The sequence below is a fragment of the Chaetura pelagica genome, unplaced genomic scaffold, assembly GCF_000747805.2.
Source record: "Chaetura pelagica isolate M959 unplaced genomic scaffold, ChaPel_1.0 scaffold193, whole genome shotgun sequence".
In the NCBI taxonomy this organism is placed as follows: domain Eukaryota; kingdom Metazoa; phylum Chordata; class Aves; order Apodiformes; family Apodidae; genus Chaetura; species Chaetura pelagica.
Window position 1 is genome coordinate 602,341 of NW_009952562.1, and position 14,744 is coordinate 617,084.

At 56.1% G+C, this 14,744-nt stretch overlaps 1 protein-coding gene across 1 annotated transcript; it reads left to right on the forward strand.

The window, feature by feature from the left end:
* Positions 1–5,623: 5,623 nt before the first annotated feature.
* Positions 5,624–11,478, forward strand: LOC104384924 (apoptosis-inducing factor 3-like; the record flags this gene model as incomplete). The annotated part of the gene is made up of 17 exons (XM_009993314.1): positions 5,624–5,682; positions 5,823–5,932; positions 6,012–6,121; positions 6,560–6,604; positions 6,683–6,764; positions 6,897–7,009; positions 7,160–7,246; positions 7,479–7,570; positions 7,789–7,919; positions 8,454–8,569; positions 8,998–9,069; positions 9,417–9,480; positions 9,941–10,017; positions 10,099–10,216; positions 10,361–10,459; positions 10,891–10,966; positions 11,374–11,478. Coding segments are annotated over exons 1-17 (1,556 nt in total), but the record flags the coding sequence as incomplete, so codon positions are not given.
* Positions 11,479–14,744: the final 3,266 nt, after the last annotated feature.

Below are 14,744 nucleotides of genomic sequence, written 5' to 3' on the forward strand. Positions count from 1 at the left end.
TAACGTCAAGCTCTGCCCCTCCTTTGAGGAATTCGTTTTGGCTGAAATCTTCTGCTTTGCTGCAACAGACAGTTATGGAGCACGAGCCCTGAGTCACTGCCCTGGGGGGGTGATGGACACGGCAACATCAACAGGTGACAAGGATGGAAGTGGCCCCGAGGAGCTGAGCAACGAAATCTGATCTCAGGAGAGGGGGGAGAACTGACTGAGAAGCATCTGCCCGTGCTGCAGGAACTTGCTCAAAAGCTGGGCAATACTGTGTCATTTCATAACGGGTCTGTGGTGGGGAGGTGCCTGAAGCCCATGTAACTGCTGGGGGGATTATAAATAATCTCATGGATTAGGAATTGAGGGATCACATCAACTGATCTGTTACTGAGAAGGCCAAATGCAAAGACATTTCCAGTGAGCATAAAAGGGACCAAAGAAAGGGAGACGTGCTGGGCTGCTCAGGGCACTGAGGAGGAAAATCAGCTAACAATTAATTGCAGGATGAAAATGCAGAGACCCAATTTCCTAACGAGCAGCTGGCTCAGGGATCTCGTGGTGACATCCCTGCCCTCTGCCTGCCTGCAGGTCAGCTCCCAGGCCATGAAATGCCTACAATTCTGTCTCAGGGGCTCCCCCATTTGTGTTGCTGTTCTACATCTGAGCATTTGGCCAGGCCTGGGGAGAGGAATACTTAAAATATTTCTGGGCACTGGGAGAGCTTTTACCTACCCCTTCCACATGGGAGGAATTTAAACCATGATTAATGGAGCCTCTGGTTCAGGGGCTTTGATCCCTCTGCTAAAGCACGAGTGACAGCTACATACACACCACTTTCTGAATACTTTCAGCCCAGATTTTACTTCATTTTACCAGGATTTGCCACCAGGCAGTGGTTCCTCACAAACTCTCCTTCCACCTTTTTTTCCTCCCTTCTTCTGCAGTGGTGGCACCAAGCGGGGTTGGTTTCAGAGCCGGCGACGTCCAAGCTGGGTCACAAACCTGTCCCTTGACACCAGGTGAAGCCAAACATTGGGGACACATCCCCCAGGGCCGGGCTTGTCCCCGCAGGAGCCGCGGCAGAGCAGGGACAGGAGCTCCGGGCGCTGCTGCCACCAGAGGTCCCTGCGCTCTCGCTGCAGAGCTCAGCGCTCCCCCGGGGCTCTGCATCCACCCCTGCTTTGGAGATAACTGCCTTTTTTCACCCAAACGTCCAGAAGTTTTCCAACCTTCCCCAAACGGTTTTCCGCGGGGAGGCAGCTCAGCCTGGTGACCGGTGGCTGCTTGGAGAAAGGCTGGGAACTCCGGGCAGATCTCAGCAAATTCCTGCCCAGATCCATCCCATGAACACCGCGGGGACGGCGGCTCATCCCTCGGTGGGGGCTCTACAGCAGCAGCCGGGATGGACATGGAGGGTACAGCAGGTTTTTCTGGACAACAGCTTTTTTTTCTCCCTCTCACAAGCTGGAGTTTCCCCGCAGCACATCTGGGACAGACCCATCTCCCCTATTGCAGGCCCACCAGTTTAGTGATAATCCCCCACTGGGATTCTGCTAGATGAACTGTGTCCTCCCTCACGTGCTCCACGCTGCTCCTGGGTGGGATTTGGGGCACTTGCAGGTCACCCCATGACGAGATGTGCTTGCTCAGCTCCACCATCCTTAGACAAGGAGGAGCCTGCTCTGCTCCCAAACCCTGCCCAGGGCTTGTTGCAGCTTCTGACACAGCCTCATCCTTCTGGCAAAAGCCATTGCTCCTGTTTTTTGGAAAGCCTCACTCCCTTCATCTGCTTCCCTCCAGCCAGGGAGAGGCATAAATCCCATCTACTCATCTAATGCCAGATCCCAATTTATTTGGGTTCACACCTAAAATAATTGGAGGAAACCAAGATTTCAGAGGCAATCAAGTTGCTTGGCTTCCAAACTTTAATTACCCAGCTGAAGTGTGTCACCACTCTATCTGCTAGGCCATAGGAAGTCAGACCATATAGGAATGTTCTATAGATCCACATTTTCATTCAGAAAGGCTGTAACTCCACACTTCAGGATCTACCACCCCCAGCCATGAGCCCTACAGGAGAAAACATGGAACAACCTGTATAATTATTCTTACCCTATATAAATATTTCCATGTCTTCTTCCCTTGTAGGATAAACAATATTTTTCCCTGTTTAGTTCACTATTCTCAAGCTTGAGTAACTTTTGGTGAATATCTTTGTGCTCTCTGGTTACATCATGATGTGTTTATGACCACATGGGGGTTTTCTGAAATTCAGACAGGTTCAGAGTGAGCCCTGCAGGGTGGAAGCTCATCTCAGCCCCTACAGCTACTCCCTGCAGCATCACACCTTGCTGAGCCCACTTAATTCCTCCTGCATTATGAATATAAGCACAGGAGCTTCCTAACTGCACCTCCTGCTGCTGCCTGCTCTGCAGCTTGGAGCAGGTGAGGTTCCCTCCTGAATTCTCTTGTTATTAATATCATAAACCAAGCTGTTCTGGGAGCTGTGCCCCATAAATCATTTTAGCTCTGCTGCAGTTTTCACCTCACTTCCTGTGCCCGAATGGTATTCAATAACATCTGATCCATGGGTAATGCTGGGTTAAAAGCAGCAGGTCTGCCAGGGCAGGGCAGGATCCTGACCTGAGGGAGCTGGGAGGCAGCTAAGGTGGGACAAGGATGGACCTGTGGCGGCTTGATGGCATGAAAAGATGTGCTACACCTGCTGATGGGGGCTTGAAGGGAAGAGAGAGAAACACCCCCCTGAAATCTTCACCTCTACACTTGGGTTTTCCAGTGCTGACACCACTGGAGGGACAGTAGAAGTGAGGATACCTAATAATAAAATACAAGGTCAGCTCAGCACCAGCGTGGGTGGTGGGTCTGGTCAGAGGTTTCTGATGCCTACCTGGGCTCTGCTCATGCTTGAGGGCACTGCTTCCTTTTGCTGTCTTCCTTCCTATGTTTAACCCCATCATGTGTTAGAAACAAAGCTCTTAACCACTCTGAGTACCTGCCTCTGGGTTACCTGATGAAGGGCCAAATGACACAGAGCAGCTTCCCAAAAATCTGTCTGCAACACCATCCCCTTGCCTGAATCCCTCAGGACACACTGTGTGTCCCAAGGCACTGGCTCTCAGTGAGACAGTAACACAGCCTACCTGCAGCTATCCCAACCCTCCCTTCTTCCATCCACTGCCCTTTTCAACTTGCTATCCTTTACCATCATCTCTGGCCCCACCTGAGACAGGCATTTTGTTTTGCCCTTACCCCTTTTTCATCAAAGCCCTCCCGTGGGTGCTCGGCTGCATCCAGCAGCACCCACTGGCATCCAGCAGCTGAACTAGCTGCTCAGCCCTGCAGTGCCAACACCACTCCACAGGATCAAGCTCCACAGCTTGGTACCTGCCACTTCTCTGGTGTTTCTGCAGCTTCCATCCAGCAGCAAACAACTTCTTCCAGCCCTTCCTGCCGAGTCACAGAAAGCCCCCACCAGAGCTGCTGCTTCTCCACATGGGAACGTGCTCCTGGGGAATAATTACAGAGAGTTTTAACAGGGATGTTCAGTAGCCAAATTGCTTCACCTTCAGGCTCCTGGCCAGAAAGGCAAAGCCCAAAAGCTGCTTGTTGCCTCTTGAGAAAACACCTTGCACCTGTGCCCACCATGGGTGTGCATCACCCGTGGGCTAAAATCACTCCTTGCCCGGCAGTGCCCGGCACCAGGTGAGCTCACAGCCTGGTGGATCCAGTGGAGCAAGCTGCTTCCCCAGTAATCCAGCTTATGCTTCATCCCTGTGTGTGCCCCCTTCTCCAGGCCTTGCCCACCAAAGGACTTTTATCCCCAACATGCTGGCTTTGGGAAGGTGCTGGGTGGCAGGAGGCAGGTCCTGCAAAGCTCCGGTTCCTGGAGGGAGACAACAGCAGCTCCCTGCCAGGAGCTCTTCCCCCTCTACATTTTGAGGCATATTTGAAGGTTGTAAAACACACTTGACTGTGAAACAGAGATAAGAGCTGGAGTAGACACAAACAGCGTAGGTGTTACTCCCGGTTTTATGCAACTCCCACTCTGTTGCAAAAAATAGCTCAGGCAGGAGCTCTGTGCCACCCTGCAGGGACCACACGGTGGTGGCACCACGTGCCTGGACATCGTTGGGCTGAGCCAGACCCAGAGCTGGGATGTGAGGCACTTGCAGAGGTGCTGAAAACTTCCTGTTCCTTAAAATCATGACAGAGAGATCATAGAAAACGCTCAGATGACATCACAGAATGGTTTGGGTTGGAAAGGACCTCAAACATCAGGTAGTTCAACCCCCCCTGCTCGGGCAGGGACAATAATTAAAAACCATTTTAAAGGTTATAAAAATACATTAAAAATAAGAACATAATTCCAAAGAGCTGCAAAAACTACACTGCACTGAGCTAGATTGTTTTCCATCAAGAAGGGCAGTGGGAAGCTGCAGCAGGGTATCCCTCAGCTGCTGTTCCCACTGCAGATGTTGCACCCTGTCTTTAGACCACACCTGCTCCATAACTCCTCCGTGCCCTCAATTCTTGTGCAACTCTAAACCCAAGCAAAATACCCACCGGGAGGTTGCAGCAACAGGTGAGAGTGGCTGGTGGTGGCTTCTTCCAGGAGCTGTGTCTCCTGATGGATGGGGACATTGTGCAACTCGGGGAGAGCATCAGGCAGCCGTGGGCTGGCAGTGTGGACAGCCCTGCTGATAAGACCTGAAGGTGTCTCCTCAGCAGAGGAGACACTGGCAGAGGTGGCTTTCTGACTCGGGGACAGGTCCCTGAGCCCCCGCAGCAGGACCAGGTGAGTACCCACCAATGCTTCTCCTAAGGGACCTCAGAGTGGGGCAGCGACCTGGTGGGGATTTGCAGGAGCAAATCATCCCCCAGCACCAAAAACCTGCCTCCAAACAACCCTCCTCTGCTCCATTTCCTGCTTTTCTTTCTCCAAAATGGAGAGGAAGATTCCTGATCAGCCTCTCAGCTGATTGCTAAGGCAGGGACAACATTAAGGACCAGGGGGGTTGGGCTCTTTCCTAGCCCAGGAGGCAGTTTGGGCAGGGATTACTGCTCTCATGGCTCTTAGTGTGAATAATGGCTCTGCTGAAATGTTGAACGGGTTCTGGAGAGGCTGAAGCAGCTTTTCAGACCCTGATCTGTGGGAGCCGTGGGCTCCAGCAGCATCACCACCTCCCCACAGACCCTTGCATTGATTTCCAACTGCCTTTAATCCCATTCGCTTGCTCAGCCTGTGCTGCAGTGGAGTTGGAGAGGACACGGGGCTGGGAACAAAACAGTGGGTGAAGTCAGAAGAGAAAAGGGCAGAGGAACAGGCTGAGGGTGTGGAGATGGAATTGGAAAAGTGGGAACATGGGGGTTTTTTCTGCCTGTTGGGGGCTCATTCCCGAGGGAGCTCAGGACACACCGAGCACCCCCAGAGCCGCGTGGAAGGGACCTCTGGGGATCATCTAGCCCAACCCATTCCCAGCTGGGGCAGCCCAACATTTTGGGGTGGGATGGTGCATCCAGGGCACGAGGGTGGGTGGGGAAGGACGATCTGCTGAGGGGCAAGGCTGGCCAACCCCTGTGCCCTGTGCCTTCCCTCCCTGTGCCCGCAGCCGCCATGGACAATGACAGCATCACCGCCCAGGTCTGCATGGAGGCTGATGTGGGGGATGGAGAGTGAGTTCCCAGCCAGAGGGAAGCTCAGGCCTGCCCTACTGCTGTGTTTGTTGGCTCAGGTTCCCCCGGGGGAAAGGTGCCTGGGCTGGGAAGGGACGAAGCTCAGCTCCCCAGGGCACCATCTCCCTGCTTCCCCCCAGGCTCCGCGAAGTGCTGGTGGCCGGGTACCCGGTGCTGCTGCTGAGGAACAAGATGGAGTTCAGGGCCCTGGGCAGCAGGTGCCCCCACTATGGTGCCCCGCTCAGCAAAGGTACCCCTGGCACTGGGCGGGGGGAGCCCTGTCAAGGGGTCACCTCTCACCCCTGGGCCTGGGGGCTTTTCTCCTGCAGGAGTCTTGAGGAGGGAGAGGCTGCGCTGCCCCTGGCACGGCGCCTGCTTCAGCATCCACACCGGGGACATCGAGGAGTACCCTTCTCTGGACTGTCTCCCCTGCTTCAAGGTGATTCTTAACCCTTCCTCTGCCCAGCTTGGGCCGTGTCCTCCGTACCACTTGCTCACTCCCACAAGCTCTGTGTTCCTAACACGGACTGAAAGGACCTTGCCCTGGCCTTGGCTCCTTGGTCCAGGTCACACTTGGGATGATGTCTTGAGATCTTGTGACTCCCAATCCTAAAGGCCCTTTTGATGAAAGGTGATGCTATACATCCTGGTATCCCTCACAGCCATCACAGCTCTTCTGGAGAGTCCTCTTCCTGATGGCTCTTGGGATAAGGAGAAAAGCTTGTGAGCTCCTCAGTATCACTTGACATCCAAGATCCCTACAAGGCACTCTTGGTGTATGAGCCAGATGGCCCACTGGACCAGAACCTCCCAGGAAAGCTCCCACCACCCCCTTGAGAACACAGCACTTAAACACACTCTCCTTTCATTCCTTCAGGTCACAGTGGAAGATGGAAAAGTATTTGTTACAGCAAAAAAGAAGGTACTGACCTTACCTGGTGTCACTGAGCACAAGCAGCACCTTGGGCTTGGTAATTCAGCATTTCCCATTTTCCTCTAGGATCTTGAAAGCAGCCTGAGGATGAAACCCACAAGCAGGAGATGCCTTCTCAACCAGGACATTGTGCTGCTTCTGGGGGGAGGTCAGTGGGGTGGTCTGTACTGTGCCCTCCCCACACACCCTGTGAGCTGCCACTCTTCTGCAGGGAGGACCTCCCTCCTTCCTCCTGCCCCGCAGGGGTGTGTAAGGGGGCTGAGGTGACCATCTCCTGCAGGTGTGGCTGCTCTCGTGTGTGCAGAGACACTTCGCCAAGAAGGCTTCACTGGCAGGATCATCATGGTCACCAAAGAGAAACATGTGCCATATGACAAGTCCAAACTGAGCAAGGTTTGTGTGTGAGAAGCAGAATGGGCAGCACGGGGAGCTGTGATTTACCAGTGCAGGACTTGCCCCTTCTGCAGTTTCCTCCCAGAAAGGCCTGCAGGAGCAGTGCTGGCTGCAGGGACTGCTCTGCTCCTGTTTCTGTTGCATTTCCAGGCAATGAACTTGAAAGCTGAGGACATCTACCTGAGGAAACCTGAACTCCTCCATGCTCAGGACATAGAGTTCTGGACAGAAAAAGAGGTACAAGACCAGCTGAGCTGAGCTCATCCCATCTCCCTGCCCTTGTCCCAAGTCCCTCCCCAGCTTTCCTGGAGCCCCTTCAGGCACTGGAAGCTGCTCTGAGGTCTCCCTGGAGCCTTCTCTTCTCCAGGCTGAACCCCCCAGCTCCCTCAGGCAAGCACAATGGCTTAATGTGGCAGGACACCAGTGGACCAGAGGTACCTGTCTGATCTTTGCCTCCTGTCTCCTGCAGGCAGTGTCAGTGGATTTTCAGAAGCAGAAGGTTCACTTCATGGACGGGTCCTCACAGAAGTACCATCAGCTGCTCATTGCAGCAGGCAGCCAGTGAGTGCAGGAAGCATTTCTCACACAACAGCTTAGAGAGGACAAGATGGGTCCACACTGAGGCTTGGAGGTCTTCTAGAGACATGTGAGAGGGAGGTGATAGGAGATGACCTGACAGGACAGGATGGGACAAAGAGATGTCATGGCTTGGTGCTCCTCCCTCATTCTTCCTGTTTCACTTCTGATCATGAGGCATATCTGGATTCTCTCTCTTTCAGCCCCAACTTCCTCAAAGTCCCAGGGGCAGACCTGCAGAACGTGTGCTTTCTCTACACCCCAGAAGACTCTAGGAAGATCTTAGAGCTGGCAACTGGGAGGAATCTGGTGATCATAGGAGCTTCATTCATAGGTACTAGGCTGGAGTGGGTATCAAGTCAGCAGTGACAGCCTGGGATCCCACTTCTGCTGCCTGTGCAGATTAACTGGAGACCCTTGGGGAGGGCTTGTTTGTTCACTGCCTGGTTGGTTCCTCCAGGGCCCTGGAGTTGGGGGGTATGAGTTACACAACACACCCTTGCCTGGGGCAGCCATCAATTGAAGAGCTAGAGACACTTGCTGGGTATGGACAAAGGGAAACATGGCTCATGAGAAGGACACTGTCCTTCAGAGGAGCTGGGCTCCCCAGAAGCACTGGGACAGTGAGGGGACAAGGCATGGGCAGAGATTCTCTGCACAACCAGGAGCTGCTCCCTGCATTTACCAGTGTCCAGGTCTCTAGTGCATGGGGATGAAGAGCAAGGGGAGCTAAATACCTCAGCCCAGAGAGGCCTGGAAGAGCAGTTAAGCTCTGCCACTGCATCAGATTTATTCTGCTCACCTGGAAGGGGAGAAGGTCTGCAGGGAGGGGGCAGGTGGGTGCCTGCAGCCCGTGCTTCCCTTGCAGGGATGGAGGCTGCTGCCTCCCTCTGCGGCAGCGCCGGGACCGTCGCCGTGGTGGACAAGGAGGAGTTTCCTTTCCAGAAGGTGCTGGGCCCTCAGGTTGGAGAAGTGGCCATGAAGGTTAGGAAAACCTGGGGCTGCTTTCTGGGATGGACACCTGCTCTCCAAGCAGCCCTGTGACCCACAGCATCCCGGGACATCCAGCCCCTGTGCTGAGCCATGAGCCCAGGTGCTGCCCTGCTCCCTGCAAGAGCTGTGCACTCAGGGCTGCTCCCAGCCTCCCTCACACACATCAGCCTCCAGTTCAGCTTCATCCCAAGCCCTCCCTCTTCCTAGACCTCCCTCATGCACCAGTCCTGCCCAGCACAGCAGAGCAAGGCCAGGTTTCCTGGCTCTATGCACCTGCTGGGGACACCCAGGAGAGCTCTCAGCAGCCTGGAGCAGCAGCTCTGCCTGCCCAGGTTCTGCCTGAGTGTGGCTTTTTTCACAGCAGTGCAGGCTGGAATCTCCTAGTGAATGCTCAAACCAGCTTCCTCTTCCTTTTACAGATGCTGCAAAATAAAAGGGTGAAATTCTACATGAAAACAGAGCTCCGTGAGCTGCAAGGAAAGGATGGGAAGGTCAGTCATGTCATTGTGAGCCCTGAGCTGCTAATATTAGGGGGGAAAAAAACCCCAACAAACTGAGGTATAACCCAGTGCCTACATCTAGGATTTCCTCTCCCACATCTTGCCCCTCACATTCTTTTTACTGAGCACAGTTCTGGGCTCAGAGGGCACCAGTACATGTTCATATCTCAGGGAAAACAGCATGATTTTCTCTTCTGTTCCTGACAACACACATTGGTTGGACAAGGTGATCTGAACCTGGGAAGAAAAAAGACAGCAAAGAATGAGGCAGCAGGGAGGCTGGAGGAATTAGGACAGAGGTTTTAACCCTTTGTTAATGATTCTTGCTGCCTTCCTAGGTTACAGAGGCTGTTCTTGCCTGTGGAGAGAAACTACCTGCAGATGTGGTAGTGGTGGGAATAGGTAAGAGACCCCAGCTGGGAGAGAGGGGCAGCTTTGGGAATGGGGAGAACAGCCAGCAAGCCCAGAGCATCCCTGTGCATTCCCAGGACAGCATTCCTTGCAGTCTCTTCCCCACTCTGTTATCATCCAGCCCTTCCTCTTGGCCCCAAACACCTGGAGAAAGTCAGCAGCCCCTGAGCAAACACTTGGTAGGAGGAAAGGAGCTGCTCAGGCTCTTAGGGTGACTTTGGCAGGTTTGCTGAGCTCCACAGGTCACTGCTGGGCCATCAGAACCTGCCTTGCTCTGGGCCCTGCTTTCGTTGCCCCTGGCTCAGCTCAGCCCCAGCCCCTGCTGGGAGCTGCTGTGCCCCAGGCAGGCAGAGCAGGCACCAGGGGCACGTCCTTGCTGCAGGGCCAAGGCCAAGTTCCCTCCCTGCCCTGGCAGAGATTTGCTGCATTTGTCCTTCTCCTCCCCCTGCAGGGGTGTCCCCCAGCTCAGCGTTCCTGGACGGCACCTCCATGGCCAGGGATGAGCATGGGGCCATCCTGGTGGATCTGGTGAGCACCAGCTGAGGGTCCCTGGTCCCACCCCGACCCCTCCCCTCTCTGCTCTGCACTAATCACTTCTTGTCCCACTAGCACATGCAAACCAACATCCCCAACGTCTTTGCTGCTGGGGACGTGGTCTCCTTTCCTGTAGCTCTGCTCAGTGGGGACAGGTCCAGCATCCACCATCAACAGGTGGCAGAGGCCCATGGTGAGGCAGCACAGCCCCTTCCTTCCCAGCCCCCCTCGGAGCTGGGCATGGAGGGGAGGGGGCAGAAGGGACAACGAGAAGCAAGGAGCACTTCTTAGAGGACCTGCAAGAAGCAGAAGTATGTCCTCTGCTGGTTCCTCACAGGTCACATTGCTGCCTTGAACATGCTGAAGAGAGGGAAGGAGTTGCACACTGTCCCCTTCTTCTGGACCACCATGCTTGGAAAAACCATCCGCTATGCAGGTAGGAGAGGGAAGAGAGATGGGAACAGCCAAACTGCTTCCCAGCCTGTCTGCTCTGCCACCAGCTGGGGCTGGGGCTTCTCAACACACACGGCAGGTGCAGAGTTTACCTGGAGCAGCTGAAGTTTTGGTTCACAAAGCCACCAGGGCAGCCAGTTCCTGGGCTCTGGGCCTGCAGGTGACCCACAGCTTTTGTTCTCTGCTGATCTCCAGGAGGTCACAAGGGAGGAAAAACTTCCCTGTCCAAGCCAAGGACAGGCTCAGGGTCATGATGCAGTGCTGCACCTCTGGGTCAGTTCTGCTGCTCCAAGGCCTCTGTGCCTGCTCCCCAGCCAGACACTGTCCCCTCTGCCCCTGACAGCACCAGGGTGGGGTGGGTGGCAGCTGCTGTGCCAGGGCTCCCTGAGCAGACTGATATTCTCTCTCTCCCAGGCTGTGGGAAGGGATACACAGACACTGTTGTGAAGGGCAGCCTGGAGCAGCAGAAGTTCCTGATCTTCTACATCAAGTGAGTGAATCCATGGCTGGACTGTGCCCTGACACGGGCACCCTGGGATCAGGGCATGGCCCTGTCCCTTGCAGCCTGCAGAACTCCCAGAGGCTCCACATCCACGGCTGCACTCTGCAGGCAGCTGCTGGCTGTTGAACCAGCAGGGAGATGGCTTCAGAGCAAACCAAAGCAGGGCTGGGAAGGAGAAGGGGATGAGCTTCACCAAAGCCACCAGCTGGGCAGGGAGCCTGGGACACGTCTCCCCTCCCTCAGCCCCACTGCACCCAGCAGTGCCTGGGTGAGCTGCTGGAGGTCCCTGTGCAGAACCAGCCACCCTGCCCTGAGCCCTCCAGCCAGGGAGCCACGGGGATGCTGCTGTGCTGTGCTCACTGGGGAGATCCACATCCTCCTGCTTTCCCTTTCAGGGATGGCATCGTGACTGCAGCTGCCAGCCTGGACTGTGACCCCATGGTGTCCCTGATTGCAGAAGTTTTATACTTGGGGAAACAAATCACTAAGGAAGAAGCAGAGTAAGTGACACCCTGACTGAGCTGGTGGGTGGCCCTGTGCTGAGTTCCCCCTGCCAGTAGAGTCCACTGAGGGACATGAAGACAAGTTACTGTAAATCCCCAACGTACCTCTCGTCTGCAGGGCCTGGGACATCTGCACTGCACCCTCTCTGGCTGAAGCCTGAGCTGGGTACCTGCCCTACCTTGAAGGGCACAGAGTCAGCCACGTGTTAGCAGCTCCACATCCTCCCTGTCACCACACAAGAGAAATAAATCCACGAGCAAAGCCCCAGCACCTGCACGTTGTGTTTGCAGACAGTCCCTGGCTGCTGCTCCCTGGCGTGCTGGGACCCAGAGGAGCAGCACTTCCCTCTCTCCTCCGGGCAGGGACCTGCTGGGCTGAATGAGAGGAGAAGGCCCGTGTCCTGGAGCTCAGCTGGGCAGGCAGCAGCAGCCCCTCCTGCCCCCCGGCCGGCTGTTGGCAGCTCACCCAGCACGGGTCACGCCGACCTGCTGCTCTGCAAAGAGCCCGTTTTCCCAGCCAGGGGAGCTGGGAGCGGGGCATGCTGCTCTGCTGCTGGGAACCAGACAGCCCGTCTGCAGGAACTCACACCAAACAGCCCATCCCTGAGGCCAGGGAGCTGCCCTCTGAGCCAGCAGCACCTGCTGGCACCTCTGCAGCCGCCTGGAACATTGCATGAGCTGTCACTGCAAACACCTCCCACCCCAGCAGCCTCCGGCAGAGAAACCCCAGCCCTGCTTGGCCTCCCCTCTCCTGCCCTGTCCCCCCCGTGTTGGCTGCTTCAAGGAGGTGGGCAGATGCTCCAGGGAACACGGCCCCAGTGCTAGAGGGAAGAGTGACTAGGGTTTTTGCAAGGCAAGGGTGAGCAAGGCTGGGCTTTCTACAGGAAACTGCTCTTACTCACTGGTCACATGCGGCGCTGCAGGAGGAAGGGGGAACCCTGAGAGCTGGGCAGGTTCTGAGCACTGGTTTTGGCAGCCTAAAAACCCCTCTGCTTTCCCAGCAGGTGCAGCCCAGCCAGGCCTGAGCCTGCCTGCCCAGCAGGTGAGATGCTGCAGTGCTGGGTTTGTGTTAAACACACACACTCTTGGACCTTCTCATGGCTGAATTTGACCTGAAATGTGGTGGTTTGCATTTCCTGAGCCCAGGGCCTTGGTGCTGCTGCCCCAAAGAGCCACGTCTTACCTGGGAAAGAGCTGGTTTTCAGCAAAGTGAAACAGGGTTGTGAAACAGGTCAGTCCCTCGCAGCACCAGGAGGGAGCAGTGATTCTCAGCGTTACCTGTACAAGGGCAAAGCTGGTGGCCCAAGCACACAGGTCCCCTCCACCTGCAGCACTGACAGCACTGCAGGGCACGGGGGAGCACAGCCCTGGGGCTGCTCCTCCTTCCCCTCCAGCACCCTGCACACACCCCCCCACAACTTTTTACCCCCCTTGCTGCACTCCAGGACTTGCTGAGCCCCACGCAGGTGCCAGCTGTTTTGTCTGGACGCCTAGCAGGGCAGCTGTGGTGGAAGAGACTGGCTCTGCCTCCAGCTGGAGATGTTCATCCACAGTCCTTCTGGCCCAGAGAGGGAGATCTGAGGGGTTTCAGAAGCCCTGCTCCCTTTGGGCAACAATGATCCCGAAGATACTGGGTTTCCTGCAGCCATCACCAAGTGCACAAGCAGAGCAGCTTTATGTAAGAAGGAATGACCCCAGGAGAACAGACCTGCTCTGCTGCTGCCATTTAATGGACACCAGGCCACTTTCTGCACAGCCCTGCACCAAGGCTTGGGAGCAGCCCTGCCAGGGACAGGCAGCTGGGGCTGTGCAGGGCTGTTTCAGCACAAGGCCGTTCCTCCCTGCCCGCCCTGGGAGCTGGAACTAGCTGTGCTCTTCCTGGCAGGCCCTGAGCAGCAGCACCCGGACACTCCTCCACTTCCCAGCCACCAGGGCAGCCTGGGAGGCAGTGGTCCCAGCAGTCCCACGGGACAGACACCTCTCTGGGAGCGAAGAGGCTCCCAGGAGCCCTCGCTGGGTGCACACCAAGGCATTGCACCCTGCACTGAGCTGTAGGAGAGCTCTACAGCTCCCTGCCTGCCCAGGAGGGGCTCCAGCCTCAGAGAGCAGCTCCCAAGCCTCCTTTGTGGCATCTGCTGCTGCTGCCCCCCCAGCGAGGCACAGCCTGGACCACAGGAGAGTCCAGCAAGGTTCACCTGGGCCCCTCTCAGTGCTGCCAGCTCCAAATACCTGGAATCCTGGCGCTGCCCCAGAGCTGCCCAGCCTCCCGGGGTGGCCGTTCCCAGAACAGGCATCTGGGGCCGTGTGTGTGACTCGTCCCTGAGTCACCAGCTCCAGGCAGCCCAGCCCCTCTGCCCAGGCAGCACTGCAGAGCCAGCCTTCTCCTCTGGCTCCATCCCCCTGCCTGGCATGTTGCAGGATTAATCCAGTTCCTGAGCTCAGTCCCATGAGCTACACCCAGCCTCATGTCACCTCTTATGCTCAGGGCAAACCAAAGGGACCTGAACAACCAACCCTCCACCCACAGACCCAGCACTGTGGCCTCCCCCCAGCACCCTGTGGGGTCTGCAGCCCCCACCATCCTCCCACCAGGCATATCCAAGTGCCCCACAGGCAACAAACTTCCTAAAACTGGACTGTTGAGCAAAACAGAAAGTTTAATGCTTCTTTTGGTTGTCTCCAGTCATCTCAGCTTGGTGCCACCCTGCTCGACAGCCCCACTTAGGGCTGCCAGGCCATCCCCAGCCAAGGCTGTGTCTGGAGGCTGCCAGGAGTCTTCTTCATCCCAGCCCTGCTCATCCTCAGCCCTCAAATCCATGGGATGCTGCAGACTGGCTGGTGCTGGTGGTCGGGGCACAGGTCTGGCTGGTATCCAGGGTCCCAGTGACAAGAAGAGAGTGGCTACATTCAACAGTTCTTCAACTGGCAGCTTTAGCTACTAGAGAAGGACATAAAGCTTGCCACTGAAGAACTGGTGCTGGTTAGCCAGGAGCGGGGCAGTGGGGCAGCACCTGGGGAGGGAACAGACACATCAGAGCCAGGACGGGACCGAGCTGAGCCAGCACCCACCCCAGGGCTGCCCTCACCCCACCACCAAGCCCTGATCCACCCCCTCATCCTTCCCCCCCCAACCCGAGCCAAGATCCCACAGGATCCTCTCCTCGTTGCAAGGAACCCAGAGGCAGCTCCCACCAGCCTTCTCCCCATCCCTCCCCTCTTGAGCAGCCGGGGCAACAACGGCCTCAGGGGCAGGGAGGAAACCA